Source organism: Protopterus annectens, chromosome 11.part0 (genome assembly GCF_019279795.1).
Source record: "Protopterus annectens isolate FY-2018-M chromosome 11.part0, PAN1.0, whole genome shotgun sequence".
Taxonomy (NCBI): Eukaryota; Metazoa; Chordata; order Ceratodontiformes; family Protopteridae; genus Protopterus; species Protopterus annectens.
In genome coordinates this window covers 455,760,373-455,785,650 of record NC_056745.1, presented here as the reverse complement: position 1 = coordinate 455,785,650, position 25,278 = coordinate 455,760,373, and the positions used below count along the sequence as shown (strand labels likewise).

Below are 25,278 nucleotides of genomic sequence, written 5' to 3'. Positions count from 1 at the left end.
GGCAGATATCGTCTCTGAGTAGTCTGTATGAAACAGAATAAAATGACAGTGACTTCAGATGATCCACATAGGACAGATGTTGAAGACCTTTAATTTTCCTTGTGAAGAACATTTGTGGTCTCTACAACTGCTGCAGGTGTTTGGAAAGGTATGGAACAAAAGGGGGATTGTACTCGACCATTGGCCTGATGAGGCAAGAGTACATAGAGATTACACCTTTTCTGGAGGCAATATCCTTACTTATGACATGAGCAATATAGCATGCCTTGCTTACCACTGTGACAGCAACTTTACCTTTGATCACCAGGTCTGTAATCTGTGTACCCAGGTCTCTCACCACTGAGTGCTTACTTAGGGTGTTGCTATTGATGTGGTTAGTTAGCAGGAACATCGCTCTTACTGAAAGGGATAACACTTTTTTGGACTGAGTTTAAGGCCATGACTTTGGCACCATCATTTGTTTGTGTAAGACCCTCTTGTAGGATGTTGACATCATTTGGAGATTCTATGACCGCTCCCAGTTTGCAGACATCATAAACTTTGTCAGCCACAGACTTGTAGCTTTTGCTTGTACTTCACAGAAATAGAGTCCACACAGTAGAGGTCCCCAAGACTGATCCCTGTGAACACCACTGGTTACAGGTCTGTTGTTGAAGGTGGACTCCCCTACTTTGAATATATGTGAGTGAGTAATCAGTGAGTCATTTAGTGACCCTTCTCACAATATATGGGGTGATACCTAGCTGGGTGAGCTTGTCAATGTTGCTTGAGTGGGGGACAGTGTCAAAAGCCTTGGGCAAGTCTAGGTAGGCTGTACGCACAGATTTCCCCTCATCCAGGGCCTTGGTGACGGTCTTGAAGTCCACCAGGTTTAACATGCATAATCTCCCTTTGACAAATCCAAACTGAGTAGGGTCAAGTGTTTGCAGATTACCTACATCTTTGCTGATAAGGTCCATGATGATTCATGGCCCTGCAGATAAGGCTAGTCAGGCTAATAGATCTGTAATTCCCAGGGTCAGTGAACTCGCCACCTTTGTGCAAGGGGATAACAGTGGCAGTTTTCCATTCAGTTGGGATGAAGCCGGTGCTTAGGCTATGATTGAAAAGAGTACCCAACGGTGTTGCTAATTCTTGTTGGAGCCTATCTAGGACACAGCCTGGGATGCTATCAGGTCCCACAGATGCTGTGTTTTGGCCTAAGAGACGGCGTTTACGATCTGCTCTTCACAGATGCAAGGTAGGGATGTCATAGGGTACTTGCGACAGGGACAGGGGACTGAAGTTTTCACAGAACCTACTGGCCAACAGGTTAGCGATGTCCACAGGTCAGTTTAGGTGGTATCATTAACTACCGGTTTGGCACAAATCAGGGCCTTTCCTTTAAGGTTATGGATGTAACTAAACATCACCTTATGGTTGTCCTTAATTAAGGAAGCTAATTTGGATTTGTAGCTTGCTCTGGAGGACTTCACAAGAAGTTTTACTTGCTTGTTTATGTTGAGGAGGGAGTGTTGGGCTCACTCCCTCTTACTCTTAAAGACAGCATTTTCTTTCTCTTATTGTAAAGCCTGTTAATGGCAGTTGTCCACAAGACAGGTTTGCTCTTCTCTGAGGAGCTTGTTTTGGTCCTAGCAGGTACGGCTGAGTTAATGCAGTTATACGGGTGTTTGCATAAAGTACTGGTGTGGAACTCGGCATAGTTGCCAGTTCCCTCTGAGGGGGAGATGCAGTGAAACTATTTATACCATCCTCTAAGAGATTATAATCTGCTTTGAAGAATATTTTTAGTTTAGTTGCTGCTGGGGGGGGGGTGATCAATTCTGATAGTTCAAATGAGACTGATCTATGGTCAGATCTTACCAGGGAAGTCCTCACAGTGGGGGTGCTACAGTGGTCCCCCACACTGGTAAGCACCAGACCCAGGATGCTGGCACCCCTTGTGTGGTTGTCAACCAGCTGGTCCAGGGCAATGGAGTTAAAGTCAAGGAAGTTTTGAGCAAGTGAGTTTGAGCATGAGTAATTTACCCAGTCAATGGATGGGTAGTTAAATTCGCCCAAACCAATGGTGTTTGGATGTATCTTGACAGATTTAAGTAGTTCCAAATAGGCAGAGTGGGTGTCCTGATTCATGGAGGGGGTCCTGTAGTTGGCAATAACTTGTATATGTGTCACACCAACAGTTAATTGCACCTGAAGCATCTCCAAGGAATCATACCGTTTAAACAATCTGGAGGTGTATTTATCTTTAATAAATATTGATACAGTCTCCATTAGTTTTCACGCCTTCAGTTTGTGGTTTGAACATGTGGAAGGAGGTATAACCAGATATGGCTGGGGTGCTCTCCACAGCCTTGAACCAGGTCTCCGTGACTGCACAAATGTCTGCATCTTCCAAGGTGAGGACCGCTTCCAGTGAGTCCAATTTCATGTTAAGACTCCTAGCTTTTAGCAGCATAACCGTGAAGTTGTTTTAAGATGGAGTTTTTACGTCTGGAATTTTGTCCTTGAGACACTGCCTAAAAAAGGCACAATGGAGGGTGGCAAGAGCCTTAGCCAGTAGCCAAAATCCCAGGGGTGACAGATGAAGACCATCTCTGACAAAGCATCGAGGTCTGTCGATCATGCCACCTCAGGCTGACAAACACTGGATCCCCCTTAGAATGACAGTAGAAACTAAGCCAATTACTGAAGTCAATCATTTTCTGTTTGTATTGAGGAATCATCCTAGGTGAAGGTAAAATGCTGCTTAAGGCTAGGGACATACCTGCCTGACACACAGTCCAAGAGCTCAGTCATGTCTCTCTTCATATAGTCCAGAGAGGTACATCTCAAGTCATTAACACCAACATGGACTATGATGGAGTCATAACACTACTTTTTGTTGACAGACTTGAGTGCATGTGTGATATGGCAGACCTTGACACCTGAAAGACAGTTGACTGTGACCTTTTCTTTATCCAGCCTGGTGAGAGGGACACATGTGCCTCACGATGGAACCACCTATGACTAATATGTTTGGTTTTGTGTTTTGCCTTAAGGCCTTGACAGTTGAGACATTGGTGCTTCAGCTATTATTTATATTGTGTACTACAGAGGAAGTATGTGTAGTGTGTGCTTGTATTGGTAGGTCTCTGGTGAGGACCTCCGCATATGTAGGTATATGTGATGTGGGTTTGGGTGGAGTAGGAGGTGAGGTGTGCATGTTGACAACCCGCTCATTGTTGAATGTACTGACTGGTGTGTGAAACAGCATGGATTCATAGGATCATAAGAAGTTACTAGGCTATTGACCCTGAAGCCCTTACAAGCCTAGCCAAGAATTTAGCCCATGCTCCATCAAGTCAGCACCCAATGTCCAGCAGGGACAGAGGTGGAATCCCAGGGGTGTATTTTCTGTTCCCCATCCAGTTATCCAAGTTGCCCTTAAATGGGTTAATCAAGTACTCTGCTTGACGTGGAGAGGGAGTCTATTCCACAGAAGGCTGAGTCTCTGGGTCACAAATCTGTCCTGCCAACAAGTCCTACTGATGTCACAGACCAGGCTGAGGTCACACGTGTGGGTTGAGTGGAGCTTGACTTGCAGATATGCAGCAGTCCTATCAAAGCAGGGTCTGAGACTGCTTTCTATGCCAGACAGAGGTCACCTCTGAGGAGTCATTATGAAAAAGAGTACAGGGACAGAGCTTTTAGCCTACCTGTGTAGGGTAGATGTTTGAGGCCCTGGATTCTCCTGGTGAAGAACCTCTGCAGTCTCCCAGCTACTGCATGCACTTTGTGAGGTACATGCCAAAAGGGGCATTGTATTCAATAATGGGTCTTATAAGGGAAGAATAGAGATGTTATGACCTCCATATCCCTGGATGAGATACCCTTACTAATGAAGTGGGACATGTAGAAAGCTTTCTGTAGAACGGAGGCAATATGGTGGTTAGAAGTCAGTTTGCTATTAACCTGGGTGCCCAAGTCCCTCACAACTGATTGCATGCTTAGGACCTTGTTATAAATGTGATAATTTGGGTGGATGTCACTCCCCAGAGGGAATGATGCATTTTTTGGCATTCAGTTTGAGGCCAAGCTTCTGGCACTAGTCATTTGTTTGAGTGAGACAGTCTTGGAGGATGTCCACATCACTAGGAGAATTCATGACAGCACCAAGCCTGCAGTCATCTGCAAACTCGGTCAGCCATAGCCCACTGGTTTTGGCCTGCACCTCAGAAAAGTATATCCCAAACGAGAGGCCCCAAGACCGATCCCTGGGGTACACCACTTGTTACGGTTCTACTGCTTGAGGTGGTTTCCCCTATTTTGACTAAGTGAATTCTACCATTGAGCCAGTATGCTACCCATCTGGTAACATATGGCTTTGATGCCTAGTTGAGAGTGTTTATCTATTATACCCAAGTGGGGAATAGTACCGAATGCTTTGGCCAGGTCAAAGTAGGCGGTCTGCACAGTCTTCCCCTCATCCATGGCTTTGGTGACTGCCTCAAAGAAATCAATCAAATTAAACAGGCATGACCTCCCCTTAATGAAACCAAACTGTGTGGGATTGAGTGTTTGCTGGTTGCCAATATTCTTGTTAATGAGGTCCATGACAAACCATTCCACGCCTTGCAGATCAGGCTAGTTAGGCTGATGGGTGTATAATTTCCTGGATCGGTGGACGCTCCACCTTTGTGCAAAGGGATGACAGTGCCTGTTCTCCACTCAGCTGGGATGAAGCCGGTTCAGGCTTCAACTGAATAGGATGCCTAATGGTGCTGCCTGAGTTCATGTAGGATGCAGCCTGGGATGTTATCGTGTCCTATGGAGGCTGTATTTTTGCCTTTGAGAGGGCAGTGATGACTTGCTCCCTAGAGATAAGGGGAGGGGGCCAAGTTGCTGGGGACGTCCTGATTTACTGATGGGTGAAGTTTTCACTGACCCTGTCTGCCAGCAGGTTGGCTACATCTACGGCATTTGAGTATGTGGTGTTCTTGACCACCAGTTCTGAGCAGATCTGAATGCTTCCTTTGAGACTGTGGACATATGGGAAGAAGGCCTTATGATCGTCTTTAGTAGATGTGGCCAGTTTGGACTCAAAGATTGCTTTGGAGGATTTCACTAGTGCTCTTATTTGCTTTTCAGGCTAAGGGGAGATTGCTTCCAATTAAGCAACTGCTCCTTCTTGATCCTGGACAGCAATTTTTTTCCTTTTATTATAGAGTTTACTTACTGCAGATGTCCATCAGACAGGTTTACTCTTCCTACAGAAGGATGATTTTGTCCTGTCAGGTATTCCTTTTTCCATGCAGCTATACAAATGCTTGTATAGTACTTTGGTGTAGGTTTGGACATATGTGCCAGTTCTTATGGAGGGGGCTGCGAAACTGTTCATACCTTCCCTCAAGAGGTTGTAATCAGCTTTGGATAATTTTTTTTATTTACCCTAGTGGGAGGGGGAGACTTTGAAAGTGACCGCTTTGTGGTCAGATCTTACCAAGGAGGATGACACTGTAGAGATGCTGCAGTGGTTACTCATAGGTTCACAGGTGTGTACTAGGCCAATACCCTGGAGCCTTTAAAAGCCTAGCCCATAGGACCACCCTAACATCATGCTACCCAACCTTAGTAACCACTGCCTCTGTCAAGTAGAGCCACTGGAGTAATCCCCGGGGTGTATTTTCTATTTCCCATCCATTCATCAAATTTCTCTTGAAGAGGGCCAGTGAGGTGCTCTGTTTGATATGTATGGGAAGTCTATTCCATAGCATGGGCAGTCTTTGGGTTATGAACCTGTCCCTCCAACACATTCTGTTGATTGTGGTAATGAGGTTGAGGTCTCTGGAGAGAGTGGTGTGGAGGGACTGGGATTTCTTTGGATGTAGCATTTCTAACAGAGCTGACTTACAAAGCCATGTCTGACCCAATCAGAGAGTGCCTCTAAGTAGGTGATATGAGACAGAGAATAGTTGGAGTTTTTTGATTCTGTCCACATAGGACAAGTATTTATGTTGGTTAATATCAAGTCCAAGCTGTTATGACCTCTTGCGGGGGTGTCGACCAGCTGGTCCAAGGCATCTGCACTGATGAAATCAAGGAATCTCTGGGCATTTGTGTTTTGGCATGAGTAGTTCTTCCAATCTATGATTGGACAGTTAAGGGCACCCAAGATCAGGGCAAAGGGTTGAATCTTGATAGATTCAAAGAGGTCCAGAGAGGTGGACTGAGCATAGAGTCAAAGTTGGGCGCCTGTGTTAATTGCACCTGGAGTGTCTCCTGTGCATCATACTGCTTGACCAGCCTGGAGGTGTGTATGTCTTTAATATATACTGCAACTCCACCTACTTTTGCTTTGCTGCCCATGGTTTGGGGTCTGAATGTATGACAGGATGAGTAATCTGCTATGGATAAGGTACTCTCCACAGCTTTGAACCAGGTTTCTGTGACTGCATAAATGTCAGCATCTTTCAAGGTTAAGAATGCTTGCAATGAGTGCAGTTTCATGTTTAGACTCCTAGCATTTGGTAGCATGACCTTTAATTTGCATATTGATGAAATTTTCATGTTGGTAGTTTTGACCTCATGGTATTGCCTAAAAAAGGTACTATGGGAGAGGCAAGAGCCTTTGCCAGAGGCCTGAAGCCCGAGGAAGACAGATGCAAGCCAACTCTTGCAAAGCATCATGGTATGTCGATCATGTCTTTCCAGGCAGTCAGGTACTGGATCCCCTTGGAATGACACCAGAAACTAAGCCAATTTTTAAAGTCAATCATTTTTCTGTTTGCATTAAGGCATCATTCTGGGTGACGGTAGAATGCTGCTTAAGCCTAAGAACATACCTGCCTTGGACACATTCAGTGAACTCGATCATGTCTCTTTATATAGTCCAGGGAGATGCATCTCAAGTCATTCACGCCAACATGGACTACGACAGAGTCATAACAGTACCTGTTGAGAGACTTGAGTGCATGGGTGATATGGCGGACTCTGGTACCAGACAAACAACTAACTGTGACTTTCTCCTTATCCAGCCTGGTGATGGGCACATCTATGTGTCCCACAATGGAGTCTCCTATGACTAATGTGTTGGGTTTATGTTTAGGTCTTAGTGGCTGTGAGACACAGGTGTGTGGACTGTGTGCGGTAGGCAGTGGAGTTTGTGTATGTTTTTGCCTAGGAAGTCTCTTCTGTTTGGATAATGTTTTGTTCCAGACCTCCGCATATGTGGGTGTGTGTTGTGCATGTGTGGTGTTTGACAACCTTTTAAGTGCCAGACATACTGGCTTGTGAGGGAGAAAGCGTAGACTCTAGGTTCTTAATGTAATTGCATCTCTCACAAATTGTGTTCCTAGGTGGTGGTAGTAGAGGGCTGTCCGTGTACATGAGGCAGTTGTTACACTGTCTCAGGATGCCTATATCAACCAGACTTGCAGTAGAAACAGTAGGAAATTGTCCATCCATATTTGTCAGAATCTGAGGGAGAGAGACCAGAGAGAGCTAAGGGGGTAAAGGGTGGAAGGTCTAACAGGAGTACTACTAGATAATCACACAAGTGCTACTAATGGAAAATTTGTAGCTGGAATACCTCACAAAAGGTTAAAAACAGTGCAGCTGCGGTGTGTGATGTGCAAACAAGCAGAAACAAGCTCAAAAGCTGGGTTTAAATACCACAAAAAACAGAAGGTTCTAGTAACACAGAAATCTAGCCAATTCTGCTAGCCCCTGCTTTCTTTTCCAATCAGCTTGTGCCAGACAAGGTCCAGGCAGCCCTGCTACTTTCACTACCAGAGAAGATAGCCCCCTACCAACACAGGATGGCTGCCAGAAACACAGAAGGCAAAACAAACCACTTTGGATGCACAAATCTGTATCAAGACTATGCTACTCAATTTAAGGATTAAGAACACAGCAAAACGCACAAAAAAGCACAGATTAACTACTTACAAAAACAGAACTCACAGTATGAAAAATACAGTTAAACAACAATGAAATACAGTTGTACAGTAATGAATTGTAATAAATAGCAACAAAATACAGTTAAACAGTAATGAAATGCAGTTAATTAGTAAAATGCTTTAAAACAGAGCCAATGTGATAAATTAGCTCACAATCACAACAGTAAAAAACATCTCAAATAAAGCAGCAATTCAGTAGGATACTGTCATCAGTTTAATCAGGGTACCGACAAGCAGTAACAAATGCCGCAAACTAAATGCAGTTGAACACCCAAGCACAAGTAACAAAAAAGTAGGAAGAGGCACTATATATGTATGTATGTGTGTGTACACACACACACTTTTTTATTTTTTAAAGTAGAAAGTGAGGAGAAAGAAGATAATTCAAGGTTAAGAAGCTAAAGGGGTGGGCTTTCACAAGTGATCTCACTGTACTCAGTAGAATGGGCTGATGCAATGGAACTTGGAGGAGTGTCCAATATCAAATTTATAGCAGAGGCGGGCAAAATCAAAATCCACCAAGCTTTAAGACCACAACAGTTGGGTGGGTGAGTGAGGATATAAGATCAGAACAGAGGTAAGGATTCAATTCACTAAGCCTAAAATACAGTTGCACAGTTTAAACAAACATGCAACAAATGTCGTTTTAGTTGATCAGAAGTGCAGAAAACAGTTGAAAATAAGCACTTATCTTTTGCAGTCTCACAGCAGGTTTTTGGAAAACAGCAGAGCAATGGCAGAAGGCCTAACTCACTGCAGCTTTGTACAAACAATGTTCTTAATATAGCTGCATCTCTCACATGTTGCGTTTGTGTGGATTAGGAGTAGAGGGCTGTCATTAAACATGTGGCATTTGCTACACTGCCCTGTCACTCTATAGTCAAGCCAGCGACAGCTCTCATAATGCTAATTAACATACTCCCAAACACAGAAAAAAAAGTAGTTAAGGTATTACAATTCTTCCTTACCCAGCAATGGTATAGAATACTCATCTATGTTGAAGAAAAATACTTTTGGCAGTATGCAAGGTAGTATATCTATCGCTGAAGAGGCTTTGCTAATAAGAGGTCGAGGATAAGAAAACCTTGGTTTGCAAACAACTGTTGACTTGAACAGGAAAACTGTGTGCTACAGACGAGATAAAACACGTTTGTGTATTTTAATCCATTTTTCCTTCCATGCCTGGCAGCCATTAGCTCCAGAGTCCATTTGTGTTCAAATGCAGAGGGAGCTATCTGCACTATGGAACAGCTGACAAAAATCATCAGTCATCAAGGCAACCACAGAGGAATCTGTGTGCCTGCCTATGCAATTTCTTCAATCTGTCTCTCAGATGAAGTGTTTTTACTTCAATTGTCTCAATGGCTAGCTTCATTCCTGGAACAGGGTTATTGATGGTTAAGGAGGAAATTTAATTTTCCCCCAGGAGAGTGAACTACAAGGTGCACTTCCCTTCTAAAGACTTGCCATCAATTTCAGGTAAAGGCTTACAGTGACATAAGTCAAAAGTGAATAAAATTCATTAAAACAATTACATTCCTTCCCAATGTCTTTTTTTTCATTTATTTTCTGAAATGTTCTGACATCCAATGAGTGTGAAAAAAAGAACTGTCAAATAACATCTACACCAACTCATTTAAGACTACAGGCCTACATCCAATCTCTGCCCAATCTGGAAAATGTTTGTAAACACTACACTACATAAAGATATTCAAACATACTAACAGCTACAGCTTACTCTCTGACTGACTGGTCTCCATAACCACCCTAACTGCAATCACTGACACCATCTTCTGTAATATGAAGTAAGGATAGATTACAGGGGATTTTTTGCTTGTATAATTTGTGCACTGTAAACCATACTCTAGTTACATAAACTTAGTAAATTAAACTTTGGAGATAATACTATCAGTTTCAAAACTACCTCGCTAACCAGATCTTTCAGGTACAGAACAATGTTCAATACTCATCAAATTGAGTCAAACACTAATGTTCCTTAAGGTTCTGTTCTCAGTCCCCTCCTTTTATCCTTATTTACAGACGTTCTCTTACAGTCTTCCAATGTTAAATGCAATACTATTTGCAGAGGACACTGTAGTTCCTGAAGCCAGCATTGCACACACCTCTCTTCAAACCCAACTTCTAAAGTTTCACTGATCTATGCCACTGGGCACATAATTATAAACCCTTCAAAAAAACCTATACTCTTTACAATACCCCAGAAATTACCCAATTGACCTATGCTGACAATCACAGATTTACAAGGCAACATTACTCCAAATGTATTGGAATACAAATGTCTAGTCTTCACTCTCGACTCAATACTAATATACACAGCACATACTGATAATATTACAAGGAAATTCATATTAAAATTCAAATTATGTTACAAGAGTTCCTATCAACAGCCAGATCAGCAACAGTTAAACATGTACTTCTCCCTAAGCTTGAGAACGGACCGTTTCTACTTACAACCAATCATCAGGCAATACACACAGAATCCAAATAACTAACAGTATATTCATCAGATTTGCACTTTTGGCTTAGCCACACCACCACCATAACCTAAACAAGGTAGTAGTATGGCTTCCTCTAACTGATAAAGCTGCTATCCTTATAAGCACACTCCTATTTAAAAATTATGAAAAAATGGTTACGCCACCCATAAGAGGAAAAACTACTACCGAGAGTATTCGTAATCTCTTGAGGGATACCAGGACGAAACTTTTATCCTTGCCCACCCATGTTTTAAAACTAAAACAGGTGAAAGAGCTTTCTCCTAACTAGGATAGGTTACGTGGAATGAACTACTTGCTGAATTTAGATCCTTACTATCAGGATTTGATAGAACACTTAACTGATAAATCTATGTGGAAATACTTTAGAAACAATGGATACTAACACAAGATCCAGTACTATAACCCTACAAAACATTTCATTCAAATTGTATGGCTCAGTACATCCGTATATAAAAGTACACAGTAAATCATGTTTTTACGTTATGTAATCTGTGAAAAGCCTAGTTCTACTGTATAAACTAAACACACTGTTCTAAGCACAACAATACGTATATGTATGTATCTTGCTCCATTTCTTTGTATACATATCTTACATGTACTTTCTTGCTTAAGTCAACAATTAGCGAGTCAGTAAATAAATAAATGTAAAAAAAAGATATATACATTTTATCTTACCTGTGTTGACCGTCTGGACTGTCGCGCTTGCCTTGATCTAGCTTTTCTCTGAGATTCAGATTCTTCATCTCTCACAGGAGTCAAGTATGATCTGCAAATTTATCAGAAAATGGAGCTTACACTTCTCTAATACTTTTACAAAAATATTTCCTTTTTTTACAATAAAACATCCTTTACAAAGCTATAAACAAGTTATTAACTGAAAATGCAAGTATACCACCCTCTCAGTTTCCATCCTAGCCTCTATCATGAACAGGACCTTAAAAAAAAAATCAGTAATAAAATGCAACGGTTGTACAAAGCGATTTTATTAATACTGAATGTTGTGCAATGTGGCTAAACTCCAGCAATGTTGGTTAAATATATCCAGTCAATAAAAAATCAATAAAATGAGAGGCAGGGAGCAGAAATCAAGTCAGTATGCCTTCAAACTTATGTCAGATGAGGTTTACTGGCATCAGGCACTGCATTTTTGCTACACAGTATTCTCTATCTGGGACAAAAAAGGAACTCTAACCTAATTACGAGGCCTGTTTAGTATATATGAGATCAATACAGAAATAATCTCCATATGGAGCAGTAGTACATCTAGATGACACAATAAGGTGACTTTCTTACATATACTTCAGGCATTAAAACAAAAACAGGTTAACTCCAAGTAATTTTTTACTAACACTAATGTGAGAGTTTTTTTGGTTAAAGACAGACATTGCAATAATTTAAGAAAAACTAATATTTAAGTAACCTCACTTTTCTTCAAGATACAGTGAGCTTAAAAGTTGCCATATTTCAGTGGAAGGGTTATGGTGAAGCAAAACATTCAGTGTGAAACAGCTAGTTTTGACTGTCACTGTTTTACTGCAAGTTCAATACTCTGTATCTAAATTTGAGTGTCAGTTACCCAAGTATTACATTTCTCAGACGGAGACAAAAGAATATCAGTGGCGCTCTCATAAATGAAACACTTCTACCACAGGGCTCATTTGTAGGGGCTTTGATTTGCTACCACAGGGCTCATTTGTAGGGGCTTTGATTTGCAGTGTATTGACACATAAAAATGCACAAGGGAGAAATTAATCTTTGATGTATAAAAAAAATTCTCTCAAGTGACCCAAACCAGCAATGTAAAGACTAAGTAAATAGGGTAAAAAAAAAAAAAAACAAAACAGCAACATGTATAAACTAATGAGGTGGCAAGAAAAAAAAATTGCCTAGCAGAATACACATCCACAGAATGACACAGATAGCATGGGGGCAGGAAAAAAGAACAAGGTTGCAAAGTAAACACTGTAAAAAGATAAACAGCAGTTTAAACCATTGAGGTAAAAGGGGAAAAAAAACTTGTAGAACAAAATACCAAATTCAAAGACTAATACAGGTAGTGTGGGGCAGGAGAAAGACAGCATTACAAAAAGAAGGATTTAGCTAGTGCCAAAGATCAAAAGCAGTGCCAACATGATAGTGGACAAGTGACGACAATGACAAACAAGTACCACAAAAGTCTCTCGGACAAAGAAAGACAGTGCAGTTGGCACAGCAATTTGGTTAGAATGGTTCACTGATCACAACTCCTACTGTAAGGACTGGGAAGTTGACAGCTACCTACAACTCCAGACAAACTAGATTAAAATCTGATTTCCCAAAGAGGGATAACCCTCTCCCTCCTGAGATCGGACAGTCTCTCCCTTACTCAGTGCACTGTAACATGAACGATGACAACATTTTAGAAGATTAAGTACTTAAGTGGTACAAAAAAACTAACACGTGGGTGTGCAAATGTGTAAATTTAGTCTACTTTCAAAGTACCAACATGTAAAGCCTTTGTTTAATTTTAGATCTCATTTCCACATTATGCTTATGTTTGGAGGGTGGGAAAAGGGTGCATTAAACTCAAACTTGCATAAAGTATTTCCCCAGTTCTTATGTTCCAGATATGTCTACCCTAGCCCTGGACATAAATTAAGATGTCTTTATTTAGTTGCCACGAAGGTCTACTGGGCTAAGCTCCTGTTCAGTGGAAGCTCAGGGAGAAAAGGGAGCATTAATCACACACACACTTTTAATTGTTAATTTTTTATCATAAGAAGACACTTAGAATGAACTTCAAAAACTGATATGCATCCTAAGACAATACAGCAGATAGATTACATTAAATTCACTCAATATGACATTTAGCACTTTACTATGTACCAACAACTTTTTCCACATTTTCTAACTCCCGGACTCCTACACCTGTTTTTTTTCATTTTCCCCACCTCCTCCACAACTATCAGAGTTGTCAGGACTACAGAGAAACAGGCAACACGAAGGGTTTGTCTCGTTTTATACGGAGCATTATGAATGAAACTTGTCATATAAATTATAAATTTTGTGAATAAAATCTGCTATACAACTGTGATGCCCTGAAGTAATAACTCTATATAGGTCCCTTGCATCCTACAAACAGGTTTTAACAAACATAAGGTTTACTGTGAATAAAGAAAGCAATACCCATCAGTTCAATGGACTTGCAGTTATTATTACCTTGCTCATCTGTTTGCTACTAACGGTATTACAAGCAGCACTGTCCAACAATATACTTCAGGTATGGGTGTCTGCTGTGGCATTGGCTCTGTAAGCAGTACATCTTCTCTACTGTGCACAAACTGCAATGCTGACTAAAAAAAAAAGTAAACAATCAATGTTTGTTCCCCTCCCCATCCTTGAGTGTGTGGACACTCCAAAAATATATACTTAAGAAAACTTGGACTACTAGCTGATTACCTCCACAGCCTCTCTGCTTCTATCCAGGTGCTTACAATGGCTATTTTCAACTAAACTCCACTGAATTTTGTCTTTTAATCCTTTCAGTAGCACTACCTACTGCTTTGTTAAGCAAACGGGTACTTGTAGTGTTTTGGATGAGCTCTGCATTGGTACTGACTGCTGCACTGTATCCCCCCATGACTTCCAAGTTATTCATATCTTTTTTCTCTCTTCCCCTGCCAAAGTGTTTAAACTAGGCTGCATATAAGCTTACTTTTACTCCCCTCCCCAAATTGTTATAGTTAGACTTAACAAGAAAGGAGGACTGTACCTAGTAGAGTATCTCCCTAGTCTAAATTCTCCTAATTTCTGCCTGCTTCTTTTGACTTTTGTATTTCTCCTACTTTCTGCCTGTTCCCTTCTGACTATAGGACTCACTCATACTTTACTTACCTATCCTTCTGTTCCACTCGGCCACTATATCGCATCTGAAATCCATCTAATTATAACTTCTGTTAAGCTCTTTGAATTTTTCTATTGGTTACTTACCCCATACGGCTCCACTGATGGTTTTCGCAGCAGTTCAGCATAGATTGACTCTGCCCACTCCATTCGTCCTTCGGGCTCACTCTGCTCCCCTACCCTGCCCCCAATTCCCACCTGCCCTCATTACTTCCACATTTATCACTAACGCCTCCCACTCCATCTTTCATCCTATCACGCACCACCTCACACACACACACACACACCTAACAAGTTGATCAACTCCATCAATTCAATGTCCATCACCAACACGTTTCCTTAGCTTAATACTACCCACTGCACTCCTTAGCACCCTCACTTACCTTACACAACTCCCTTACGCCTCTTACACCCTTCCACTACACGATACCTCTAACTCCCAACATACTACATTCATCCTCCTCCTCCTCTATAACCCATGAAGTTGACCTATCAAACATAACCCTATGATATAAACACAAAGTACTATCTATCATAACCTCTTCTAACTTGCCATACCCTCCACTCCCTAACAAGTACTCTACTTATCTCCTCTCAAACACCTCCTACACATTAGACTATAGCCCTCATACTAGATCACATTTCCCACTCTCTTTCTGGCGACATTCACCCCAATATTGGGCCCACCAACCTCCCCATCCATCTCCTCTCCCCATCATCATCCCCTTGCACCCCCAAGAGCATTTACATTACCACAATTAATGCCCAAAGTCTCCATAATAAAAATCCTAACCTATATGCCTGACTTACCCACAACCAGCCAGACATAGTTGCCATCTCTGTAACTTGGCTGAAACCACACACAAAAAAAGATAATAAAATCTTGCTACCTGACTACCATATGATTCATAACGATAGGCCCCAACATAGAAATGAGGTGGTGTACCCATAATCTACTCTTCCACCTATTCAGTTACCCCATACAATATTCTCACTCCAAAACTTGCCAACTCTGAATTAACCATAGCTCTCTTAAAATTGAACAAACACAAGTCCATATGCACAGCTGCTCTTTACATCCCTCCAGATAATAACATCCCAATACTCAAAGACATTCTCTCCTGGTTCTCCTCTAACATTAAAAATGAAACCTTTATCCTAGCCGATGAAAACATTAACTGGGCCACCATTAACTCTCAATCCCCTACCCAAACAATCAACCTCTAACTTCACCCAGCTAATAAACTCCCACACCAGGCCAAACAAAGATGGAACATCCGGCTCCATCACTGACTGGATCTTAGTGTCTCATCCAAATCTAATCTCAAATTCAGGAATCCTTCCTGACCACCTCAGTGACCATCTACCAGCCTTTGCTGACTGGTACCCCCCCTCCCTTCATAAACATCACTACATTCAAACCAGAAACCTGTCCAACTTCAACCCACAAATATTTTCAGACTGACTAAAACTGACTGGACACCTTAAAGAACTCTTCCCCTTGACAATGCCATCAACTACTTCAATTAAAATTTTCTGTACCTACTCAATAACTTTGCTCCTCTCAGGACCAAAAGAGTTAAAGCTATAACTTCTCCCTAGCTACCTAAGGAAACTAAACACATCATGCTCCTAAGAGACAAAAAGTGGAAACAATACCAAAGAATTAAGCTAATCAATCTAATATCCTGCTAGAATTTAAACTTCACGACTCCATAAAAAAACTAATAACCAGACACCGCAAAACATATTACTCTAAGCTTCAATCTGAACATATTAACAACCCTAGAAAATTCTGGAATACTATCTCCTCCCTCCTTCACCCCAGCAGTAAAGACAACCCATGACCAAACCCTAACTGCTCTGATCAGGAAACAGCCTCTCTATTTAACAACTTCTCTGTGGAATGTATAGCCAAACCTATTGACAGCTTCCCCAGCTCCCCTCCAATATCTCCCCCCCCCACACCTTCTCCTCTAATCTCAAAACACATACCCCTTCCTTCAGTCTCAGTCCTGTGCCCACACACAAAATAAAAAAACTCCTCTGACTGAAACCATGCTCCAATGCACCAGATAATTTACCTGCATCCTTCCTGAAACTGTCAACAGCATAGTCTTTCCTATCTCCATCATAATAAATAGGTCCATCCAAGAATCTTATGTTCCCTCACTTTGGAGACCAGCATTCATCATCCCACTCCATAAAGGCAGTAAAAACACTGACACCACTAATTTCCGTCCTACTGCTATAGTTTCTCCTCTCTCAAAAGTCCTGGAAAAATGTATTCACTCACAACTGATGCCTTATCTAACACAAAACAACCTCCTAACCTCCACACAACATGGATTCCGTTCTGGCCACAGTACCATCACTGCACTCCTCTCCTTCCTCAAGTCCATTAACCATGCTTGTGACTCTGGAAAATCATAGCAACCTTGTTCCTAGACCTTTCCAAATACTTCGACACAGTCTCCCACCCTATACTCCTATCACAGTTCTCCTCTCTCAGTCTCTCCCCTTCCACCACAGCTTGGTTCACCAGCTACCTCTCCAAAAGACAACAAGCTGTTAAAAGGAAACATTCCACCTCTTCCTTTCTATACACCCCTACTGGGGTACTTCAAGGTTCTGTCCTTGGCCCCTTACTTTTCAATATATTCATCAACTTTTACCACTCCATCTCCAATTCTACACCAATCCAGTAAGCAGATGATTCAATCATCTGCTCAGCTGACACCCGTTCCGACCTTCTGCAGATAACTCAGTCAGCCTTCTCAAATACTGAAACCTGGATGCAAAACAACCACCTACCCCTCAACACCAATAAAACCAAATTAATGATTTTCCCCCATCTAAGCACTCCCCCATTGATAAAACTCCTTCAAGATCATAAGCCAGAATAACACCCCCATTGAAATTGTCCCTCACACCAAACTGCTCGGCATCATTGACAAACATCTAAAATTCAATATCCACATCCAAACTAACATCAAAAAAATCACCAAAAATTAGGACTCCAATATAGGCATAACCATTATCGCACCCACTCCCCCAGAAAGACCCTTGCCTCCACATACCTTCTCCCCACCCTAATGTATGGCACGCTCCTTTGTTCTCGAATCTTCAGCTTGGCCTTCAAACGAAATTAGAATCCTGCTACAATAAAATCTGCAAATTTGACACCAACTCTAGGAACTCATCCCATCACTGCATCTCCCTCCACTCAATGCAATGGCTCGAGCTTCCCAACTATCTGAACCTCCTTAAACTCACCACTGCCCATAAGCTCATAATTAACCCATCTTCCTGTCCCTCTCTCTCCACCTCCTTAACCCCCTATATTCCTAACTGCTCACTTAGGTCAGAAAATCAGAAGCTGCTCAAAATCTACAACCTTTACGGCCACTTGGACACACACTGTTATCCTGCTCCTTAGCTAATCTATGGAACTCTCTTCCTCCCTTCCTCAGAAATACTCATAACCACTAACTTTAAAACCCTCCTCCATTCCTACCTCTCTTCAAAGTGGGAATGCCCTTGCTAGATCCCCACATAGTGCCCTCCTATATCAAAACTCTAATGCTATGCATCATCTCTGCATTCATTTGCCCTCCTACTCCTCCTTAACCTCAAATTTTAATAGTTTATTTCCAACAATTTCTCATCTTCAGTTGTAATTCACTGTTAATGACTCAGACTGTACTGTGGCTAGATTTTTACTATTATTACTGTGGAATGTAAAATTTCAATTGTAATTCACTGTTAATGACTCAGACTGTACAGTTGCTAGATTTTATTATTATTGTAGAGTGTAGAATTTTTCTTTACTGTAGAATGCTGCATAAAAGCTGCATGACTTATTTGCTTTGTATGTGTATATGCTAATATGTTTGTCATTGTTACTGGAGCTTTGCTCCCTTGGGCCTCCAATGAAAATGGGCTCTTTTAAGGCCAAGTGGACTTCCCCGGTCATCAAACTGAAATAAATAAATAAATAAATAAATAAATAAGTCTGCCTTTGCTACTTAAACAGACCTCACTGCCTTGCAGCAAGAAAATTGGATAACATTTAAGTTCTGGGGAGAAAAAAAGGAGAATCCTAGGAAAAGCATGTGGCTGAAGTCCAGACTGACAAAATGTATGAAGTCTTTAATATCAGCAGAACATTAGACAAATACATAAAATCAAAAAGAAGAATGAAAGGCATGGAAGATAACCATACAAGTAATATTCAAACTAACGAGCTGGTATCCAGGTAGAAAATGGGTATGAAGCTTACAATATGCTGAATATGAAGTGCTGCAAAAAGAAGAGAGATGCATACTTAGAGTTGGACAGATCATGAGATCAGAATCTTTATTGTGCTAACATAAAAGTAACTTTCATGGGAAAGCAGACTAACTTGCCTATGCATGAAATGTTCAGAGGGAGCTCGTGGTTGTACATGCCAGGCCCTACACTAAAGAAGATACCAAAACCCAAAGTGATTAAAGTACAGAATTTTCAGCTGAAACAGCAAGTATAAAAAAAAAATGTCAGAAGGGAAAAAAAACTGAAAGATGGAGACACAACGTTTGCAAATGATAACTATTTGGGTCCCACAAGAGCCAAAAGAAACATTTCATTCCTATAATAAAAGAGCTGTAAGTAATCGGTCTGCAAATTAAAATACTGGATTCAGTTTATGTAAAACTGTTTTCTCTTGAGACACTAAATTCTTAATTCATCTGGGACAAGTACCATATGAAATGCAATGATTACAGAGAGGTCATAGCTAGAGCAATACATGAAACTTTGAAGTTGATGGGGTGGACACTAGTGAAAATGGCACTGAAGAAAGACTTCCTGTGAAGCATTTTCCAGTACTTAAAAGACAAATGGAGCAGAACCTCAATCATACACACAAGTACTACAAAAATGCTTTTTGAGAGTCTTGGTAAACAGCAGCTGTCCTTGTAGACTAAGAACGACAGCTTACAGAACCGTAAAGTATAAACCTCTCCAGCTACTGACCTACTTCATGGTGTTTTGAACTTTTGAAAATAAAGTGAAAGTTAAGTAAGAGGCAAGATGTTACTCTACATGCTTATGGTGAAGCTTTTCTAACAATTGTATGGTCTTCCTGGATTAATATGCTGTTGGTGATCTTTGGGACAACTTTTCATTCGTGGTTACACATGAATGAAGGAGGGATTTGGGGATAAACTCTTGGCTAGGCTTGTAAGGGCCCCATGGCCATTAGCCTAGTAACCTCCTATGATCATTTATGCGATATCAACAAAAGCTGCTGGACAGACAGGTTTGTCTCCCCAAGGCTGCCCCATCTCTGGAATAGACTTCCCATACACATCAAACAGAGAACCTCACTGACCCTTCCAGTGCAACCTTGATGAGTGGATGGCAAACCACAAATCTGTCCCAGGGCCTCCACCTGTGTCCCTCACTGACAGGGGCAACAGGTGCTCAGGTTTCTTTTTGGGGATAAACTCTTGGCTAGGCTTGTAAAGGCCCCAGAGCCATTAGCCTAGTAACCTCCTATGATCCTACGAGGGGTATGTTTTCTGCCCTGGAGTCAAAATCAATAGGAAATGCTGCCACTGATTGGTTTAAGCTAGAGACTCTGACTGACATCACTCTACTGATTTTAGAAGTGAATTGGAGATTGTTTTGGCCGTCTAGGCCACCATTTAAGTGGATTTACCAAGTGATCTTACAGAGCTGATTTTTATGTACTTAAAAGGACAATACAGTCAGATAAATTGTACAGTAATGCACAGTTCATAATCTCAAAGGCAGTCTGGTACATAAAAAGTTGTTTTAAATTAAAATAAAGCAATACTGAGTTGAAAGAGTGAGAAGCTGAGGGAGAAGGGTAAAATAGCAAGGGTTTAAGTCTTATGAAAAGACCTGCATGCACCAGTGGTTATCATCACTTCTGCATGGAGGGAAACAGAAAGAAAATCAGATTTTAGCAGCACAGGCATTAATTTCTGTAGTCACTATGTTTACCTTATGGATGGTTTAGCATTCACAAAGAAATGTCAAATGAGAGCTAAAGCACTACCTTGGAAGACAGAGGTATTGCCTTTTTTTTTTTTTTTTTTTTGGGGGGGATGGGGGGTATTGTTAAAAGAAAATTTTATTGTATGCTTTATCTTTTTTCATTAAAAAGTTAGAAATACAAGGGAGGGTTATCAGCCAAACAAGGTAACAGAGTGAAGATACCAAGAGGAAACAGCAATGAACAATAGTAAAGGAACTGTCTATGACATCTCACAGGATGTCTACAATGAAAAATTTCTATTTTGAAATGTGAAGTCTTATAAGCTCAGTTAAGCACAGGATACTGACATACACAAGAAAGTAAGCCACAATTAATGTTACAGGAAAAGTACAGTTTTGTACCTACCATAAATGTAGATGTTCGAGTGTTCACACTGCTGCAGTCATCACACTTGGGGTTATCCTGCCGTCAGGCGGTCCCGCAGTCGGCCAGAGTTCCAAAGTCTTGGTCCGGCGTTGGTTGCTGTCGCTTCTTCCCTCAAGTCAGTGCGCCAGGGGTATATACAAGATGCATCCAACGCCATTTTCTTCAGTTTTTCTTGCCCCAGATGTCAGGTGCCCCCAAGTAGGTAGGCAATACATATAAAATAAAAACAATACCTTCAGTCACAAGAAAATACACCACAAAGGTTGTATAGGATAGAAAGGTATAGATAAGGCCTGCTAGTTCAGAGGGGATGGAGGGAGGGTAACCTGGACTGCAGCAGTGTGAACACTCTAACATCTACATTTATGGTAGGTACAAAACTGTACTATGTTCATCGTGTTACACTGCTGCAGTCATCAAACTTGGGTAGAATCCCAAAGCTAAGGTTGGGTGGCTGGTCTATAGAGACTTATGATTGGCTAGGAGACCCTGCAGAACTGCAGTGGCAAATCCTGCTCTGGATTTAGAGTAAAGAGGCAGATGGTAGTGCTTGGTAAAGGTGTGCACTGAGCTCCAAGTTGCAGCCTCCAAAATTTCCTTGGTAGGTACTCCTGAGAAAGGCCGCTGAAGTGGCTGTAGCCCTGGTGGAATGTGGCATAATGCTATTTGGGACTGATTTCCCATGCTGTGTGTAGCAGTAACGAATACAGTGTCCTATCCATTTGGATATAGTCTGCTTTGAGATAGCCTTGCACTGTGATCCTGCAGCATACGCTACAAACAGTTACTCAGTTTTCCTGATAGCTTTTGTTTTGTCCAAGTAGAAGCGTAGCTGCCTGTGTATGTCCAAAGATTGCAGAAGTTTCTCCCCTTTATTCTCGGGGTTTGGATAAAAAGTTGGCAAATGGATGGTTTAGTTAACAGCCACACTAGATACCACCTTTGGCATAAAGGTAGGGTTTGTCCTTAAAGAAACCCTGTCCTGATGAAAAATTATAAAAGGTTCCACTGCCATTAATGCCTGTAGCTCTGAGACTCTTCATGCTGAAGTTACTGCCTGGAGCAGAGCTGTTTTCCATGATAAAAATTTTAGATCGGCTGTATTGGCTGGCTCAAAAGGTGGCAGGGTCAGTTTTTCCAAAACAAAATTGAGGTCCCAAGTTGGTGTTGGTGCTCTCCGGGGCAGTCTTATGTTTTTAGCACCTCTGAGGTACTGCTTTAGCAAGGGATGAGAGAATAAAGGAGGATCCGTGTTGTAATGCGCTGAAATGGCAGAGGCGTGGATCTTAATTGATGAGAAAGATAGGCCTCTGTCCAGCATCTCAGTTAAGTATTGTAAAATCTGAGGAATGTTTGGAACAAGAGGGTCAAGGTTTTGAGCCTGGTTCCAGGCGCAGAATCTCTTCCATTTTTCTGAGTAAGCTTTCCTGGTGCTAGGCCTCCTGGCCTCCAAAATGACATCCATAACCGCTTTAGAGAGAGGTGTTCCTGTTTGACTAATACATCTGCCATGCAGCCAGGATTAGGGTTTTGAGTTGACCGTGCAGGATCTAATTGTTTTGTTGAGTCAGAAGGTGTGGAATTTGAGGCAAAATCCATGGTGGGCCTTGAGCTAGGTTCCTTAAGATAGGGTACCAGTGCTGACGTGGCCAGTCTGCAGCAATCAGGATCATCTGTGGTTTCTCTTGTCTGGCTTTTAGGAGTACCTTTGAAAGGAGAGGCAGAGGCGGGAAAGCATAAACTTTTAGGTTTTTCCAGCTGAACAAAAGAGCATCCACTTTCCATGCTTGTTTGTGATAAGTCCTTGTGCAGAATTTTTGTAGTTGGCAATTCAGTGGGGAGGCAAAAAGATCTATGTCTGGGCATCCCCATTTTTGCATTACCATGCTGAAGATTTGTGGATTCAATTTTCATTCATGAGGATCCATGATATTTCTGCTTAGATCGTCTGCCAGAGTATTTTTCTTTCCTGGCAGGAATTGTGCTTGCAGGTGAACTTGGTACGTTAGAGCTGTGTTCCACAAGGTCATGGCTTGCCTGCATAGCGGGTAAGAATGAGTGCCCCCTTGCTTATGTACGACATTACTGTGGCGTTGTCTGTCTTTAATAATAATTGTCCTGGATGCAGAAGGTCCTTGAAAGCTGTTAGGGCATTTTGGACAGCCAATATCTCTTTTTGATTGATGTGAAGCTGCATCTGGTCTGTGGTCCACTTGCCCTGAATGCATTTTCCTGCCATGTGTGCTCCCCAGGCGTAATCCGAAGCATCTGTTGTTAGAGTCTGCCTGGCTGTGGGTAGGGTGAAAGGCTAACCCTTGTTTAGGTGACATGCCTGTGCCCACCATCGAAACTCCTGTTTTAGGCAGGGAATCATTGGTATTACTGCTTCTAAACTGTGAGAGTGCTGAGTCCAAACATGTTTTAGTTACCACTGTAGTTTCCTCATATGCAGTCTGGCATATGGTATTAGTAGTATGCAGGATGCCATGAATCCCAGGGCCTGCACAATTTTTCTTGCAGGGAGATGGGACTTTTTTGCCAGTAATTGAAAATATTGAGTTAGTTGAATCTGTTTGTCTGGCGTGAGGTAAGCCATCTGGGCCGTTGTATTTAAGCTGGCACCCAGGAATATAATCTGTTGTGAGGGCACTAGTTTTGACTTCTTTGCTAACTTCTCTAGGGTACACAGTAAACGAAACCTTTTTACAAACGCCAGATGCTGTAGAAGAATGTCCTTTGTCTCTGCTTGAATGAGGCAGTCGTCCAGGTATGGATATATTTGAATTCCTTTTTGTCTGCAAAATGCAATTACTGGTGCCAGGCACTTTGTAAAGACCCTGGGTGCAGTAGATAAGCCAAAGGGCAGTGCAGAGAATTGGTAGTGCATTGTACCAGCTTTGAATCTGAGGTATCTTCTGCAATTTTGTCTGATAGGGACATGCAGGTATGCCTCTGAGGTCCAGAGTAACAAGCCAAGCGTTCCTGCCCAGCATGGGTAGAAGCTGCTGTAATGTCAACATTTTGAATTTCGGAATATCCAGGTAAGTATTTAAAATTGAAAGGTCTAGTATGGGCCTCCAGGCCTTGTCCTTTCTGGGGACCAGGAAGAGTCTTGAGTAAAATCCTTGTCAATGCTGTGGCACTTTTTGAATAGCTCTCATGTCCATGAGGACTGAAATTTGTTTTTGTGCCTCTGCCCATTGATTTTGTGGCAGGTCTGGCATTCTTTTCAGCCTTGGTAAAGTATGAAAGTGGAACCTGTAATCTTGTATTTAAAACCCATTTGTCTTGGGTGATCGTTTGCCAGTTTTGAGAAAAAAGTGCTAGTTTTCCCCCCAAGGGGGCTTCCAAAAGGGAAGTGCTTGGCGTACGAAGGGGAAAGTCATTGTGACTGTTTCCTGTAAGGTTGAGACTTGCCCTCACCTCTTTTGGGGTTGAGGTGCCCCCCACTGTCGTTGTCTGTTTGAGCCTTGAGGTTTAGATTTGCCTCTTGGTCGTCTGTATCTGCCTCTCTGTGGTCTGTCTGCCACTGGAAAGGACCAATTTTTTGGAGGCCAATTTCTGCTAAATCGAGGTGGCTGTACTTGTAAGAAATCCTTGACTGTTTGCATAGATTTAGCTTTATCCTCCATTTTCTTTAACACTTCTTCTGCCTTAACACCAAACAAGGTATCATGCTGTAAAGGAGCATCCAATAATTTTGCCTTAACATGATCAGGTAAACTCTGTTCTTTTAACGAAGCATGCCTTAGAATCACTGAACCTGTAACTGTGGCCCTACAAGAGGCCTCTAGAGAATCAAAACCACATTGCAGAGTATGTTTTCCCACCTGTTCAACTGCATGCAATAAATCCTGCATTTCTTTACAATCAGGAGCTTCTGAGTTTGCAAGCATTTTCTGTTTTAATTGAGCCATTAAATATTGTTGGTACTTAAGCATGTGAAACTGGCAATTTAAAGCTTTTACTGCTAAAGTTGCAGAAGTGTATACTTTCTTCCCCCATCTATCCAAAGCTCTGGAATCTCTGTCAGAGGGTACTGGATTTTTTGCAATGGAAGCCTTAACCCCTTTTGGACCCTGGGAAATAGTTTCTGGATCAGCAGAAGGGGTTTTATAAAGAAACTTGTGAGAGTCAGGGACTCTGTAGTACCTATCTGGCTTGGCTGGTGCAGGGGGCAAAGAATCAGGAGATAAGCTGGATTCAGAGAACACATCATCCACAATATCTAGCACAGGCGGAATAGCCAGGGGCCTGTGTTGAGGTAATAAAAGGAAATCTCTGAGCCTTTTCTTAGATTCTGAGTAATCCTGACTTTCCCAATGGAAATGCTCCCTCATGGTATGTAAAGTTTCCCCAAAAGAATAATCCTCAGGAGGAGAGGCTGAAGGGATAGATTATTCAGTGTCAGAGTCCTCATAGGGGGTAGAGAGTACCCCTGGTCTGAAGAGGAATCAGAGGAAATGGAAACCTGATCAGAGGAATCAGTCTGTATCCTGCCTAG

At 41.7% G+C, this 25,278-nt stretch overlaps 1 protein-coding gene across 3 annotated transcripts in view; it reads right to left on the bottom strand.

The window, feature by feature from the left end:
- Nucleotides 1-25,278, bottom strand: part of PPP1R12A (protein phosphatase 1 regulatory subunit 12A) — a 2,492,399-nt gene that overhangs the window by 1,000,186 nt on the left and 1,466,935 nt on the right. For all 3 annotated transcript variants that reach the window (XM_044087956.1, XM_044087957.1, XM_044087958.1), the window contains exon 15: nucleotides 11,135-11,225. In XM_044087956.1, coding sequence (XP_043943891.1) covers nucleotides 11,135-11,225 — 91 coding nt within the window. The remainder of the gene's footprint in view (nucleotides 1-11,134; nucleotides 11,226-25,278) is intronic.